The sequence below is a fragment of the Gavialis gangeticus genome, unplaced genomic scaffold (assembly GCF_001723915.1).
Source record: "Gavialis gangeticus isolate Ggan-Ray unplaced genomic scaffold, GavGan_comp1, whole genome shotgun sequence".
Classification (NCBI taxonomy): Eukaryota; Metazoa; Chordata; order Crocodylia; family Gavialidae; genus Gavialis; species Gavialis gangeticus.
The window spans coordinates 6,742,271-6,759,235 of NW_017729016.1; the positions used below are offsets into that span (position 1 = coordinate 6,742,271).

The 16,965-nt window shown below is 41.6% G+C and overlaps 1 protein-coding gene across 5 annotated transcripts in view; it reads left to right on the forward strand.

Moving 5' to 3' along the window:
- Positions 1 to 16,965, forward strand: part of TNRC6A (trinucleotide repeat containing 6A) — a 48,475-nt gene that overhangs the window by 23,775 nt on the left and 7,735 nt on the right. For 4 of the 5 annotated variants that reach the window (XM_019512782.1, XM_019512785.1, XM_019512781.1 and 1 more), the window contains 10 exons: positions 4,547 to 7,144; positions 8,062 to 8,226; positions 8,917 to 9,092; positions 9,338 to 9,418; positions 9,846 to 9,897; positions 11,323 to 11,465; positions 12,134 to 12,271; positions 13,393 to 13,521; positions 13,622 to 13,699; positions 13,965 to 14,175. In XM_019512782.1, coding sequence (XP_019368327.1) covers positions 4,547 to 7,144; positions 8,062 to 8,226; positions 8,917 to 9,092; positions 9,338 to 9,418; positions 9,846 to 9,897; positions 11,323 to 11,465; positions 12,134 to 12,271; positions 13,393 to 13,521; positions 13,622 to 13,699; positions 13,965 to 14,175 — 3,771 coding nt within the window. The remainder of the gene's footprint in view (positions 1 to 4,546; positions 7,145 to 8,061; positions 8,227 to 8,916; positions 9,093 to 9,337; positions 9,419 to 9,845; positions 9,898 to 11,322; positions 11,466 to 12,133; positions 12,272 to 13,392; positions 13,522 to 13,621; positions 13,700 to 13,964; positions 14,176 to 16,965) is intronic. The other variant, XM_019512784.1, reaches the window with a different exon arrangement.

A 16,965-nucleotide genomic window follows, 5' to 3' on the forward strand; every position in this document is an offset into this window, starting at 1 on the left:
TGTGCACCTCCTGGGTTAGATGAAGGTCCTGGACTCTCTCCAAGAACCTGCGTGAGCGCTCGGACCTGGCCGACTGCTCTTCCCAGCAGATGTCTGGGAAATTCAGGTCCCCCGTGACTACCACATCCCTAGCTTTTACTACCTCAGTGAGCTGACCCAAGAATTCCTGGTCAAGCTCCTCTGCTTGGGTAGGGGGTCTATAGTAGACTCCCACCAATAGGCCCCTTTCCCCTCTTCTGCCTTGAACCCTAACCCAAAGCACCTCAGACATTGATGCAGACTTATTAGACCAAACTTGGCCTCATGCCTGAAGGATGGAGTTTCAGTTTTAAGATTTTGATGCCATTGCTCTACTTCACCCGTTAGGATTGTAAAAGAGCAATTCTCTAAAAATGTCAATGCAAAATGTCTTGCTCTTGAGCCTTGTCCCTCCTGGGAGGGGAAAATTTGATACTGGAAATTCCATGAGCATTTACTTTGCTTTTTTCCCCTTCTCATTCCCTGTGGGACACCTTTTTAAATTGATTCAGGGTTTCTGTCCTCCTGAGTTTTCTTCAGTTTGAGCCTCCTCGGAGCCTACCAGATCACTCTTTTCTGTTTAACACTTAGTGCGGGCCCTTTTATGTCAGTGCAGCGACTATGGCCCTTGATTTCTATAACTTCTGCTTTCAAAATCTTGGGTGATGTTAGTAGTCTGGCTTCTCTGGCCATCAATATCACTGAAGCTTAAGTAATAATTTAAATTCTAAGCTTTCTGTCATCCTGCAGGGTAATGCTGTGTGACTCTAGATCAGTAAGAGCCAACCCTCTTGGCAGGAGTGCCACAAATTAGCCCCAAAGCCTCCCCAAGTGCCACTCCAATCCCCTTCCCATGTGTGATTTGCTGCTCTGCTCTCTGCTCCCTGCCCCATCTGCCATTGTGCTGCTGGTCCCCTCTCTGTTCTGCCACATGCAAATAAAATTAATACCAAAAATAAAGACATTGAACAAATAGATACCCTCATAGATATAACTTCTTTCAAGTGTCCACACTAATTGAGACTTTTTTGACTGTTCTCTTTGGGTGGTTGTTGTGGTTCAGTAACATAAAACCAAGAAATGCATGTTGCGTAGTTGTCTGTGGTTGTGGAGCAGGTTCAGATACTTTTCATAGACTGTCTAGGTTTTCTCTCCATGCATTCTGTAACCCTTTAAAAAAACAAACCTTTACTATCAATGTAGTCTTTATCCCTTTTGGCATTTTGTCAGGCTTTTAGACAGGTACTTCTCTCCAGGGTAGTCAGTCCATAGTGTTCACAGGTGATGTTAAGACGCGTTTTGAGGTTCATTCAAACTGTTATGGAAAGCCTTTTGCTGAGTAATTCTTGCCTACTTTTGTGCTTGCCATTTATAGGATTAACTGTTGCCTAAAAATATACCTCTAGACATGATGATTTGTGCTACGTTGTGTTGCAAATTAAGTAACTCGATGTATTTTTAGTCAAATAGTTTCAGCTGGGTCACTTGAATTGCTTCTAAGCCATAAAGCTATTGATTTTAATTTTTTTTTTGCAAACATTTCGGCTCAGTTCTGACATTCAATATACTGGAAGAGGGAGCTATCAAGGATGTCAATGTACATATAAATATTAAACTGAACGTCTTTCCTTTGGTCTTCAGTGACTGTCCCTGTGAATTAAAAAATAACTTTGCCATCTAGATGAAAACCTCTCTAAATAAAAATGTTCATGTGTGAGATTTTGGGTTACTTCAGTACAATATAGAGTGATGCTTGCCTGCAGTAACTGCACTGTCATCCTTTTACTCCATTAGATCATGAGAGTATGAATATATATTTTTTAGATATTGAATTCAGTTGTCTTTGTATATAATCCCTCTTTCATATGATCTATTTTATAGTATTAGGTAAAGGTTTCAAGATTTGGCATTTTTTAATTTTATTATAGTATGTTTTCATTAGTGTCCCTTCTAATTGTATTAGAAGTAGGACAATATTGAAAACCATTGTTCCAGAATCCGTTCATTGACGGATTGTCCTGTTGGAAATCTTCATTTCAGTTCCCTTTGAATTTCTGACTTTTGGGGAAGGTTTGCGGAGGGGGGGGTGGGACTCTTTTGCCCTTGTTCTGCAGTGTTTCAGCATAACAGCTCCAGTGAAATGAGGCTCTTGCCTTTCTGTGTCTTGCAGCATTATCAGGGCTGCATACAATGACATAAATGTTGGCAGAGTGGTGCCAAGTGAGCTCTTTACTTTATCAGTCATTCTAGAGTTCAGGGTTCTGGTTTGTTAAAAGGAATCTGACCCAAAATTCATGTTCCAGTTTTCTGGCAATCCATAAGGTACAGTTCAAATGAGAAGAGCCCATATATTTAATATTGGTATTTTTAAAAAGTAACCATCTTTCTAAATGTCTTTAGAACATGATAATCTTGCAACAGATGGGTGACAGGAGAGTACGTGGCCCTTGGTTTTAATTCTAGGTGTTAATAGGTACAGTTCCTCGAGGTGCTCAGATACAGTAATCAGATCAACATAACTGTCCATTCAGATGCAAGGTGCCATTGCATATGTTGGTAAAAATGTAAAATGCACTTAAACCAAATGTGAGATGGCAGAAGCGAGTGAGCTTTGCTCTCAATATGCAGCCATTCTCCCCTGGTGTTATATTTTACCTGCCTCGTCAGATGCTATTCATACTTTGGTTCCTTAACCAAAAATAACTATACAAAACTATTCATAGCATCTGAGGAAGAGGGCTGTCGCCTACAGAAGCTCATGCCTTTCTGAACCGTTAGTCTCTAAAAAGCCATGCTTTGGCATGTAAATACAGTTATGTCTTATTAAATGCACAAGTAGTCTGTGCCCCTTTATGCAGACTGTTCCAATCATGGTTGTAGAAAAATGAGAGAGTTTTGTCTAGTTGGTTTGTGTAATTCTGCCATACAGATTTGCTTTTTTAAACAAAACTTTTATACCAGTTTAAGTAGTTGTCAAGTACACTAGGTAACTGGTGATTAAATCCATAAACTTTTAATGTTCTAAGCAGAAGCACTAGCTCTGATAGTTAGCAAAGCCTGTAAGTAAGTAAGTAAGTAAATAAATAAATAAATAAATGATCTGTTAAAAAATAAAGAAAACTAGTCGTTACTTCTAATGGGAAGAAACACATTTTCATGTGTATAAAATATTTAAGAATGTACATTTATCATAGAATCAATGAGTTGGAAAGGACCTAAACAGATCATAGAGTCTGATCCCCTGCCATGGGCAGGAATAACACTGGGGGTGGGAGGGGTCATAAGACCCCAGCCAGATTTTATCTCGGTCCCTGTTGATAGAAATATTAAGCCAATTAACCAGTCAAAATTCAGGTTTCAGTATTTTGTTTGCTTAATAATACTGTGTTCATGTTGTAGCATTGTCTTCCCATGTAGCTGTCCTTCTGTGTCTTACCCTTCCACGTTATGTACAGTAAGCTACACACAATTCTCACCAAATGCTATTTTTAAGAGGAAGATTTTTTTTTTTCCAACCATGTCAAACCTGACAGTGAAACAAAAGTTCAAGTCTCTATAACAGACAACGAAGGGTGGCAGATAGCATACTTCTGACATGATTCTGCCTTTGGCAAGACTAGTATCTGATGCTTTAATGGAATGTGACAACTTATTTTAAAGCGCCTTAATGTGCATAGAGCCAATTGTGATAAGTTTGTAAATGGATGGAGAATTCCTTCTCAGTTTATGCATGGAGTTGGCTTGGTGAAGTGCACTTGTAATTACTCTTATTTAGTTTCTATAGGTCTAGATTGAGCCATGATATGTGGCTTATTTTAACTCCTATAGCAATGAACCCCACAGGGAAAGGACTTGATCCTCTTTTGCTCTGTTCATCATACTTTTGAGCATCTCGGTTGAGTCCTGTCAAGCTTTTTTTCAAAGCAAATGATCTTAGGTTCAGTTCCAGAGACAACTAAACTTTTTCTCAATAAGCTGTTTCCTCCTTAAATCTTACCTCTGCCTTGCATTTTCAAAGTGACTTCTTGTAATGTGCTTCCTAATTCTTTGCAAGTTGAAGTATAGAAGTATGTGTCTTGATTTCACATCCCTTGTCTTTTAATGATGTTTATCATAGTAGTACAGATTAGCTTCCTGTTTGGCCCTGACATGCTACTTTTCAGGCTACCTCTTCTCAAAGTTTACCCAGGTGTTTGGTTTTTGTTATTGTATTTTTCATACAATATTCTACATCTGCACAATAAAACCTATGAAAACACAGTGTGTAATCAGAAGCCCTACTTGAATTCTGGGCATATGGGGTATTTAGTACTTTGAAGTGCATGCAGAAATGCCTATTAATATCATTATGAAGGGTCCTGCAAAGTAGTCTTTGTGAATGTTGCTGTATTAAGATGTCTTCATAACATCCAGTGGCTCTAGTCTTAACACTCTTTGCAATATGAAAGCTGCCTCTCACATGGCATTTTTCTGCTCACCTGTGTGTGCAACTGAAGTAACATTGGGTTTTCCTTTCCTTTTTTTTTAGATCTGAACCACAGTGGTCTAGGATCTCATTATGACAATTCTCACTGGGGACCCGTCTCTACAAGTAGTGACTCCAGCACAAACTGGGACAAAGTTATTGTAGACGGCTCTGACAAAGAAGCATGGCCATCAATCACTGGCAGTGACCCAGAGTTGGCATCAGAATGTATGGACACTGACTCTGCCTCTAGCTCTGGGTCGGAGAGAAACCTCGTTATTATGGCTTCAGGGAGCACAGGTGGTGAAAATGATGGCATTCGGAACGGCATTGGACATGGTTCTCAAAATAAGTTTGTGGTTGGTAGCAACAGCAATAATGTGGGCAATGGAAGTATTAATGGGCCGTGGGGTTTGTCCCATGGATCCATAATAAGCACATGTCAAGTTTCTGTGGATGCTCCTGATAGCAAATCGGAAAGTAGCAACAATAGAATGAATGCTTGGGGCACCATAAACTCTTCATCAAATGGAGGGTTAAATCCAAGCACTTTGAATTCAAATGGCAACCATGGTGCCTGGCCAGTATTGGAGAACAATGGACACGCCCTGAAAGGGTCTGTAGGGAATGGTAATTCTGGCACAAATATTCAGTGCAGTACCATAGGTCAGATATCTAATAATCAGAGTATTAACTCTAAAGTGGGTGGTTCAGCCCATGTTTCCTGGGGAAGCCTTCAGGAAAATGGTGATTCTGAAATAAATGGTACAAGGAAGGTTTCATTCAGTGGGCAACCTCAAAACCTTAACACTGAAATGAATGGACCAAATAACACTACTAACTTTATGACCTCTAGTTTACCAAACTCTGCTGGTTCAGTGCAGATTAACGAACTGCCTAATAATACAGGGCATGGGGCCTGGCGCATGAGCACAATGAATCATTCTCAGATTCAGGCCTCTCCAGTTACAAATGGCACTTCCATTTCTCATCTTAGCAATGGTGAGGCAAAAAATGGGGGTTCTTATGGTACTACATGGGGTGCCTATGGTTCCAATTACTCTGGAGACAAATGTTCAGGCCCAAACAGCCAAGCTAATGGTGACACTGTGAATGCAACTCTAATGCAGCCAGGCAGCAGTGGGCCTGGCAGCACCAATTATCAAATGAATGGGAATAAAGGAGGAGGGGTATGGGAGGCAGGGACAGTCAGCTCCCAAAATCTGCCATGGGGAAGTGGAAACAGTGCAAGTGCCGGAGGAAGTCGAAGAGGATGGGGCAACCCTGCACAAAACACTGGCACTAACATTTCAAACGGGGAATGGAATAAACTGCCTAGCAATCAGCATTCCAATGAGAGTGTAAGTGGAAACAGTAGGAAGTTTACAAATGGATGGAAATCTACTGAGGAGGATGACATTAAAGTTAATAGCCAGAGTTCTGCTGCGCCGCAGATAGCAGAGCAGAGCAATGTATGGGCCAAAACAGTTACCGGGGATAGTGAAGGTAGTGCAGAGAGCACTGCGTGTCACGAAGAGAGAATGACTGCGGATGGGCAGAATCGAGAGAGAAGAAAAGTTGACCAGCATGCATTACTCCAAAGTATCGTGAACAGAACTGACTTGGATCCGCGTGTCCTTTCCAACTCGGGTTGGGGACAGACTCCAATCAAACAGAACACTGCCTGGGATACCGAAACATCGCCGAGAGGTGAAAGAAAGACTGACAATGGGACAGAGGCCTGGGGAGGCTCTGTGACACAGACTTCCAGCTCAGGGGGGTGTGTGGATAGACCTAGTACTAATAGTAATGATACCTCATCTGTATCAGGGTGGGGAGATCCAAAGTCTGCTACAAAGTGGGGAGATTCCAAAGGGTCTAACAGCCAAGGGGGGTGGGAAGAGGATTCTGCTGCTACAGTAATGGTCAAGAGCAATCAATCATGGGGAGGTGGCAAAGAGGACAAGTCATCTTGGAATGATGCACAGAAGATCAAACAGGGATGGGGAGATGGGCAGAAAGCCAGCCAAGGCTGGGGGATTTCTGCCAGTGACAGCTGGGGGGAAAATTCACGAAGCAACCATTGGGGTGAGGCTAAGAAATCAAGTTCAGGAGGTAGCGACAGTGACAGATCAGTGTCTGGTTGGAATGAGTCTGGGAAATCAAATTCTGTTACTTGGGGAGGTAGCAATGCAAACCCAAATAATTCTTCAGGATGGGATGAACCTACAAAGTCTAATCAGAGCCAGGGCTGGGGAGAACCCCCCAAATCCAATCAGCCTCCAGGTTGGGGGGATTCATCAAAGCCAATCAACTCTCCAGACTGGAACAAGCAACAAGATGTTGGATCTTGGGGAGCACCGTCTGCCCCCAGTAAACCACCAGGGTCAGGCTGGTTGGGTGGACCGATGCCAACGCCAGCCAAGGAAGACGAACCCACAGGATGGGAGGAGCCATCCCCGGAATCAATACGCCGTAAAATGGAAATTGATGATGGGACTTCTGCTTGGGGTGATCCAAGCAAATACAACTACAAAAATGTGAATATGTGGAATAAAAATGTCCCAAATGGTAGCAGCAGTTCAGACCAGCAAGCACAGGTACATCAGCAGCTACTGCCTTCAAGTGCCATGTCCAGCAAGGAAAGCAGCAGTGGTTCTGGTAAGACCTACCTTTATGCAGACTTGGGCATTCTCACTCTTGAAATGTTTTCTAAGGGCCTTAAGGTTTGGGGGAGAGGGTGGTTTTGTCAGGGAGAACAAACCATGAACAATAGATTCACAGTGTTTAGGTTTCAGTAGGAAGAATCTGTCTTTAGAGTAAGCAGTGAGGCTGCTTTGCTTTATTTAGGTGGCTTTGGGTCTGGAAGAATTAAAATCATAATAATATCCCAAAAGGGAAGGTCTTGTGCTTTACCTGTGGTTCTAGATTAATTCATTTCTGTTGTGGCAGAAAAGCTTAATGTTCTCAAAGTAATAGGGAATAGAGCGGTGGGGAAAGCTGTTGCAAGGCTCTGTTGCAGGCTCAGGGATTTACTTGGGTCCTTTAATACACAATTTTGTGCCTTCTGTATCTTCCTACCTATGGTAAAGGTACTTGCCTCCTGTGAGCAGCAGTGCAAATCCATTTACATTGTGGAAATGGTTGTGCCTGAGAACAGAAACTGACTTTCCAAACTGGGGGTGTGGGATTGTTTTTTTTTTTTTTTTTTTAACTAGATGAGCATGCATGATATATTTAAGTAAGCAAACGGCTCTGGTTCAATTTCAGCTCAGAGCAAACTGTCCACAGTGAGGAATAGCTTAAATTTGAAACAGCTTTTTTTCTTTAGGTATAGTTTTCTCAAGTGAAGCTACTGAAATCAAAATGGAATGTCTCGTTACATATGGGGAGTGAGATATTGTAGGTGTCTTCCATATGAGGAATCCTATTGCTGCGGTGTTTTGTTGATGTAAAACATGTATTAGTCTTGTTTACAGAACTATGCTCTATGTTACGGTCGTAAAGAACTTCTCAGTGTTTTACATAATGTTTTAAGGCTTGTTAAACTCACCAATAACTCGTACTGCTTTAAAAAGGATGGGGAGAGCCTCCTACTCCAGCCACTACTGTAGATAATGGAACGTCAGCGTGGGGTAAACCCATGGATACTGGTACTAGCTGGGGAGAACCTATCAGCGATGCAGCGGGCACCTCTGGCTGGGGAAATGCTTCTCTTGGTCAACAGGCTTCTAGTAAACCTGGTATGTGCTTTTGTGGCTTCTCTGAATATTGATATATGGTTGCTGTGAAACGAGAGATGCTGATCAAGGTGTGTGTGAATCCAAATACAAAAACGCTCGCATCTTGATGTGCGTATAAATACAGAAGGTAGTTTTGCACCAAATGGACTATTTCCATAGCATGACTGTCACCAGTTTTTGTTGTGGGAGGTGCATTCAGTTACAGTTTCACCAGTTTGCTTAACTAGCGACCTGTATTTTTTTTTAAAGTGCCACTGATGGATTTTTTTTTGTTGTTGTTGCCCTTGGCAGATGTTACGCTTATTGCACTTTATATGCAAGTATGGCTTGACAAACTGTAACAAGGCAGATGTTAAACCAGTTTATCCCTGGATTAAAAAGGGTGAATTAGCAACAAAAAAATTGCTCATTGAGGAAGTATCCTGCAGTAATTTCGATGTGACCAGTTGTCATGCTATGATTTCTCACATGGTACTAGCATATAATGTGCAACAAATGCAGCTTCTGCCAGGGGCCTTAATGATGGTCCTCTTTGAGCTCCCTGGACCTATAAGATCCAGAAGAGGGTAGATTCTAGCATATGTCACAGTTAATAATATGGTTCAGCCAAAAAATTGGGTGTAGTCTGGTGACCTTGAAGTTGGCTTTCATTGAGGGCTATTAATGACCAACTTCTCTCTTTAAAACCAGGGCCTAAATCTATGCAAGATAGCTGGTGTGGAGATGACATGTCATTGACAGGCAGTCGGCAGACCAGCTGGGAGGAAGAGGAGGATGTAGAGATTGGAATGTGGAACAGCAATTCATCACAAGAAGTTAACCCATCTTTAAATTGGCCACCATACATGAAAAAAATGCCTACAAAGGTAATTCAGAATTGATGCAGTTCCTAGCGACCCCTCACACAAGAGCAGTTTTATTTTGGGGATGGGGGTGGGGGTGCGGTGCTTAATTTTTGTGTCCCAAAAGTGCATCAGGATGGAGGGCTCTGCTGAGGGCAGTGCCATAGGAATACGCAGGCAACTTAGTCCTTGCTCTTAGAAGCTTGTGGTGTGAGCAACTCATTGGTGATCACATTTCAAGCACCGCAGTAACCTTTTTTATTTTTAAGGGAACAATGAAAGGTGGAAATAAGCAAGACGAAACATGGATACATCCGTTCATTAAGCAATTCACGAGCCTCAGTTTTTCAGTAAGTGTTGTATCTTTCTCCATCTTGATTAATATGCTGATTGAAGAGGCCAGTAGTGTTCTGCATTCTGATTTGAGCTTTCGGTTCTTTTTACCTTAATTTCTGTTTCTCCTTCCCTATTCGGTTTGATGTAAGAAAACTGTTGCCTGCTCAAAGACTTCTATTATAAGCATTACTGAATTCTAATCCCAGTAGCTTTTACTGATCCTTGGTGTGTTTTGTGAAGATATCCATCTTCACCTGTGCATTGGGTGGGGAAATGATAGCAAAACTCGTTTTAAAATCGCACTTGCTTTGTCCAAGGTTTGATTTTATTCTTTTTTTCTTGCAGGATTCAGTTGAGATACTTACTCAACTGAATATATGGATCTCCTTATTTTAGTTTTAATAAAGGTTTTTATTAAACTGATTCATTTTATTACTTCAGAGAGAATCGCCAGAAGAAACCATACAGAGCAATAAGCCGGATATGTCTGGAGGTGAGCATAGGGGGATTTAGTCTGGTTTTATCCATTAAAAACGCTTTTTTTTTTTTTTTTATTCGCATCCTTTCCTGAGTTGCTAAAATAGTTCTCATTCCCCCAGAGGAGCAAAGGGCCTGATTCTGTAAACTGGCATACGCTTGACCCATTCCGTTGATGGCAGCAGGATATCTGTCATGCATAAGTGTTGGTGCGGGAGGTTAATGGGAGCCATTTATCTGGGTACTTCCCTGATGAAATGTTTTGCTTTTGGAAAGGGTGGTTTCTGATGCAATACTGTGTTAATGTTATTCCAAGGAGCACCTTGTTTAGCTGTTCCAAGAGTTTTAATTTCAATAACTGTCCAAGATAATCTTGTCAATGTATTTAGTGTTAGTTAAAATATCATTAGTGAATGACCAATTATGTGGAGCTGGCCTGAACTCGGTAAAGTTGAGTGTTTTCTCTATATACATTTTTCAAATACATAGGATTAATTTGAAAAAGCTTTATAGTAGAAGGATGTGTTTAAAAAACAAACAAACAAACAAACAAAAAAACCCTGCCATGCACTTATTACATGATTGATCAGTCTTTGCAGAGTTTGTTTAGAGTTGCATATAGTTTCATAGTTGTTAGGGGCTGGAAGGGACCTATTGTTAGCTTTGGGCCATATTTTAAATGGTTTAAAGTAGACTTTTTTTAAAAACCTAGATCTACATCAAAAGCATAAAGCATTTCAGGTTCTTACTGAGATTTAGACCTTCCCTACAGAATAACATGCGTAGTGCTGCAGATGTTACAGAGAAACAAATAGAATAATTACATTTTATTGGGCAAACTAAAAGAGGAGGAAGTAGACGGCAAAAAATAAATTGCATTTTAAAAAATTTTTATATTACAATAAACCAAGGGGGTTATTAGCATACGCAGATTTCTTAATTATCTTTAACTTACCATTGGTTTTTTAAAGGATTTTTTTGTGACTGAATGAAGTACCTATTAAAAGATCTTTTGAGCTTTTCCTTTCAAGACAAAAAAGTTGTTAAATATAACTCTGTAAACGCCAGGAGACTGTTTACTTCTAGCATTAAAAATGTGTGGCTAAGATCAAGAAATCCAGGCTTCACATCTTGAAATACTTGCCTTGCTCATCACAAAAATGGTGAAATTAGTTTTGTGTCAGATCCAGTAAAATGAATTGCTAGAATTTAGAAGCAGTACTATGGCAATCTCTCGAACTGAGTCGTCATATCATGTGCCTTTAAGGCAAAATGGAAATAAGAAAAAGTTTGCATTATTTTACATTATTTAAAATGATCTGTTTTTTCACCCTGTTTGATCAGCTTTTTTAAAGTATATGCTTATTTACAGGTGATGTCTTGAGGGGGAAAAAGGTGGGCTCTTCAGCTTCATAGCTCTTTTTTCTTCTTCACCCAACAGGAGTATTGCTGGATAAACGAATGGAAATGGATAAGCCTGGCCTGAACGTTGGAGATTACAATCGAGTGATAGGGAAAGGCCCTGGTTCTCGTCCTCAGATTTCCAAAGAGTCTTCCATGGATCGCAGTCCTTATTTTGATAAGGTCAGTGTCTGCTTGGTTAACATTTTCAAACACTTCTTCAACTTGGACAGCGTTCTGTAGTTCTGATCTATGCATCTCATAGCTTTCTACACGTGATGCAGAGATGAGTATTAATCCATGAGATGTGTGTTTGTCCTTTTTAACTTACCAGTAAATTATGCTAAGCACTTTATATAGCACTCTTCGTCTACTTGCTGTGCAGATAACACTAACCTGATCTTTTTTGTTTTCTGCTCATTTCCTGCTGATGCTGGACTGTCATGTGACTCTTCCCTTCTGTTCCTGCCAATGGTTTCTACCTTCTGCTTGCTTGCTGGCTGGTTGTTGCACATCTGTTTGTCTGTCCAATCAGGATGGCATTGTAGCAGACGAGTCCCAAAACTTGCAGTTTATGTCCAATCAAAACATGAAGCTTCCCCCTTCAAATAGTGCACTACCTAACCAAGCCCTGGGCTCTCTAGCAGGGCTGGGTATGCAAAACTTGAATTCTGTTAGACAGGTAAGGGCCTGCGCACATCCTTGGCATGTTACTTGATGAGAGCATTTTATGCCTGTTGAATAACATCTTGGCTACTGTTTTGTTTGACATGAGGTTAACTTCCAATTCAGAGGGGTGGGAGAAGCAATGAAGGAGGGGTATTGCCACTAATTTCCACTTCCTTTTCCAGAATGGCAATCCCAGTATGTTTGGTGTTGGTAACATAGCAGCACAGCCCAGGAGCATGCAGCAGCCTCCAGCACAGCCTCTTAATTCATCTCAGCCTAACCCACGTGCTCAAGTGCCTCCTCCATTACTATCCCCTCAGGTAATTCAGTACCCAGTAAATGCTCTCATTGAATGCCAGGCTCTCGCTTTCAGTCACTTTCAGCTTTCTGGTATGTTCCATTGGGAGAGATCTTCTAGACTGAGAAGGGAACGTGTTAGAGTTTGGAGCGAGTTCTGTTCATCACTTGAATGGCTTCCTTTGGGAAAGAAAAGTACCTGAGTAGTCCTTCCAGTTGGGTTAATGAACTTGAAATTTGGGGTTAAGTAGATTCCTGATAAACGCCTCTTTCTTTGTTGGACCTGGGGAAATGTTCTTAAAACCATTAAAGAATAAGGGTGCAGGGAAGCGGATGAATCATAAGAGGATTCCTGCAATGGGAAGGTGTGGGATGGAGGGTGACAGGTTGGCCTGCACACATAGAAAAAGCGTGTGCCTAGAGCTCTCCATTAAGTGGTCTAGCAAAATTTTTTTCTGGATCTTTCCATTGCATTACTAGCAATCTATACCCCCCCACCAATGTACCTTAGTCTCCCTTGGTTGGGGAAAGTGATCCAAGTCCAGTCCTAGGATCCTTGTCTGCTCCTCTTGAAGGGGCTACAGAGTTTGTTAAATGCTGCATATGTGTGTCTGAAGTGCAGTTCAGAGTGTAGGCAGAGAGGCGCTGAGAGACTCTCTCTGCCACCAGGAAGTACGGTTGTTTTTCCTTGATTTTTCTTTAAGGGGGGGGAAAAAAAAATCTGCATGTGGCAACGTTCCTCAGTTACAAGCTGCTATCTGTAGTCTCTCTTCAGTTTGTTTTTAATAAATAGGTATCAGGCTTTGCATGTATGTGGGTACCATGAAGACAACAGGATGTGCAGCACAGCTGGGGAAAACATGATATAAGGGTCCAAGAGTGTTTTTAACTTGTTTGGTTTTTTGTTTTCATCTCGCAAAAGCATAATGATGCCTAAATATACATTTCTGAGTTCACTAGCATTACTGTTTGATTAGCTGCATTTATTATCATTTCTCATGGGGAAACTTATTTGACACGTTCAGTCTTCAGAGCATTGCTGACCAAATGTGGTTCTGTGCAATTGCCCATCTATTTTTTTTTTTTTGTTAACCTTGATGTTCACTTGTCAAACTCCTTAATGGTCATATGGTTCATTTGATAGGTTCCAGTATCATTACTGAAGTATGCACCAAACAACGGTGGCCTGAGTCCACTTTTTGGCCCACAACAGGTAGCCATGTTGAACCAACTATCCCAGTTAAACCAGCTCTCTCAGATCTCCCAGTTACAAGTAAGCAGGACAAACCAGTTGCTCTATTTTCAATCTTAAAACCTGTTTAGAAACCTCATACCTGATCCCTGACCCTTCATGAAAATATTGTGTCTCCTAGCGGTTGTTGGCTCAGCAGCAAAAAGTGCAGAATCAGAGAAGCATGCCTTCTGGTGGGCGTCAACAGCAGGAGCAGCAGGTACTGTCAGAAATGAAAGCTTCCTTCTGTTAGTTCAAGCTGTGTTGCTGATCTTAGAATATAATTATAATAAGGAATTTACAAGTTCATGTGGTGATTTCCACAGTGTTTGGACCACAGATAAGATAGCAGTTTAATCGTAGTGGTGGGTTCTCTTCCATTACTATGTGCAGGTAAAGGCGAACGCATTGGTGGTGTTAATTGTTCTCACGAAAGGTGGTTTCCACTCCACCATTTAGTTCATGAATGCTCTGCGTTTTTTCAGGGTCGATCACTTAGTATGCAGCAACAGATGATGCAACAGTCTCGTCAGCTTGATCCAAACCTGTTGATGAAGCAGCAGACTCCACCATCTCAGCAACAGACTCTCCATCAGTCGAGCATGAAATCTTTCTTTGAGAATGTCATACCCCATGCTACTCCTGAGCTGCAGAAAGGGCCATCACCAATAAATGCATTCAGCAGCTTCCCAATAGGTGGGTTTCTCTGGGTGACCCCACTGCAGTCATCAGGTGCCTGTGGTGTTGTGGAATGCACAGCCTTCTCTTTTGTCACTATTTGGGTTTTCCTTTATTGGAATATGACTGATGTAATCTTGTTAGCACTTCCTTCATAAGAGCAGCAGCTTGCTCTCCTCTGCTTGTGTTTACATAGTCCTCTGTTTAGTAAAATTCACCCACCAAGAAACTCGGGCCATTTCCAAAGGTGAAAAAGTCTGTATGACAGCACAGAATGCTTCATGTTCTTGTAGAATGCCTTTCTCCTTGTGTTTCTTATCCTGTGGGTTTGGAGCTGCTCATACTAAAGCCTAATTGAGTCATGACTGGTGCACGCCAAAGGACTTGGGGGATGGTATCTGTGTGAGGAATCCATATGAAAGGTGTTTCTTTGATCATCAACTACAGACTCAGGGAAGTTGTTATAATATAGATAATGCCAAATACAGCTTAGTTGTGGTTGCTTGTCCAACTGCTTTAATGGTGTTAGGAATGTTTAGCTCTTTAAAGAATGGTTGGACCTTAACAAATGTAGTGTGTCCTTTTTCTCTTCCCTTTTTTTTCCTACATTTCCAGGCTTCTATCCAATTTCCGCTTCAGAAATTCCAGGCTTGTATATTTTCTCCTTTCTTAGGTCCCTTTCTATTGCTCTTTTTTTACATCTTCCTAGAGTCATAATTCCTCTTGCTCTCCTTCCCTATTCCTGGTTCCTTTTCTTTCCCTTTACGTTGGCTTTTCTCCCACATCTTTCCCTCCCTGCCACTTGTGCTGGCCTAGTCACCTTGTGTTCTTGTTTCCTTACTCTGTAGACAAGCTGGTTGATTTTTTTTTTTTTTTTCTAAGATGCCACTGCTGAGATCCCTGTGCTTAGCAGTGGAGTGGTGCGGAGCCAGCGGATCAGTGCAGACCATGCTGCTCAGCTGCATGTGGCGTACCACAACTTTGCTCGTGGCCAGTTTGTAATTGAAGCTACTGCTTAATAGCTGCTGCTGCTGCTGCCTCGTCCCTAGATTCTGCTTTCTGGTAGCTAGTTCAAAAGAAGATCTATAACAACAGTGTTCACATGTGATTGTTAATAATTCCACAGGACTTTTTGCAAAAATAGGAATATTAGCCGTGTCCTGCCAAGTTTCAGTTTTGACATGCTTCCTGTGTAGATTGGTAACATATACATGGACAAAGAATCCTGCTTTGTATTAGCTGAGTAAAGTAATCCACAGTTTACAAGGTACATCTGTGTTCAGCAGAAACTTGGTGTCTGTTGTGCACATAAGCATGGGAGCTGGAGCCTGTTACCTTATTGAGAGTGATTCTTTGGCTGTGAATGTCTTTTTACTACTTGAAGTCCCTGGTGTTAGAAGCATTTCAGATTTGGTCTTATGTGATCAGATGTGAAAAATGACTGCATGGCTAGCTAGTCCAGACGGTAGACTGAGGATGAAATTTATCCCTTGCTGCAGAAAGAATAAATAAGGGGCTTTTTGCATAAAAATCTGCATAAGGGATGGAATCCACATTAATTAGCCCCAGTAGCTCCAGTGTGTGGCCCTTCTGATGCCCTCTGGAAAGGTTCCCATGGCCTCCTCTGCACTAACTAACATCTTTAGAGCTGGTATCAGGGAAGCAGAGATCTCAGATTCAGTTGCATTTCTCACAACTCCTTGCAAGAAGCATTTAGCAAGGAACCTTGGCTAGTCAGGAGCTGAAATAATTGTATTATCCTTTCTTCTTTCAACCATTGACAGTCAAGTCAAACAACCAAAGAATCATGGGTGTTGCTTCTGTCCAACAGGGAGGTAGCAAAACGTTAGCTGTGAGGTTCCCTAAAGAGTGCTATGAGTGGTGACAGCCTGTCTGGCGTCACTGTCTCCTCTTGTCTTTATAAAGGGAGCTTATATATGGCAGCAGAAGCTGGCCTGGGAGAAGAGTAGTGTCAGAGTATAGCAGGTTGTAGAATAGCAGTAAAACTTGGACCGTCCTTTGACTCTTTGGGTGGTATTTTCATAAGCTACTAAAGAGCCATGTACAGGAATGAAGCGTGGTGTAAATCAGTAAAGATTTGACAGCAAAATGCTGCTTCAGACTTGAGAATTCTTTCAATGGGATTTGCAGCCTCTGCCACTTTGCTTGCCACAAGCAGGATCTCTTGTGGACAGACTGAGCTGGCTACCGTCAGCTTCTATCTGCCGTTCAAAACCTTAAGGACCTGGAGCAAGTGGAGGAATGCCAGAGTCAATACGTATTCATTGAGCTTGAGTATGAAATACTGGGTTCCCATATGAGAGTTACAGCAGCAGTCCAGATAGTTCCTGTGTCTTTGGCTTGGGATGCTGTTGGTCCTCATAACTCACTCACTGCTGGCTTAATGTTTAAAAATCCCATCTGATTCCACAGCGCAGACAAATCTCACTTTTCTGCTTGTTTGGAGTCAGGGTTAATGTTCTGTGGCAGCAGGATGTGTGTAAATAAGAAGTAAAGGCGTCTGCAGCTTTGTGCAAAGTACTCATGGATATCTGTAATATGCAGTCTAGCTGTCCAGTGGGTGTCCTGTTGAATGGCTCAATCAGGCATGGAAATGAGTCTGGAAAGCAAGTGTAACTTGTACTGAATGCGGACCCCCATGGACCATCTCTGAGGTGTCTTGTGATTGAATGTGGTTTTTCAAGATATACCACCAGTGCTTTGCTACACAGATGAGATCAACACTACTTACCAAAAGCTAAATCTTCAGGGCTTGGAGAACCTTGAAAGAAATCAGGACCTTGACTT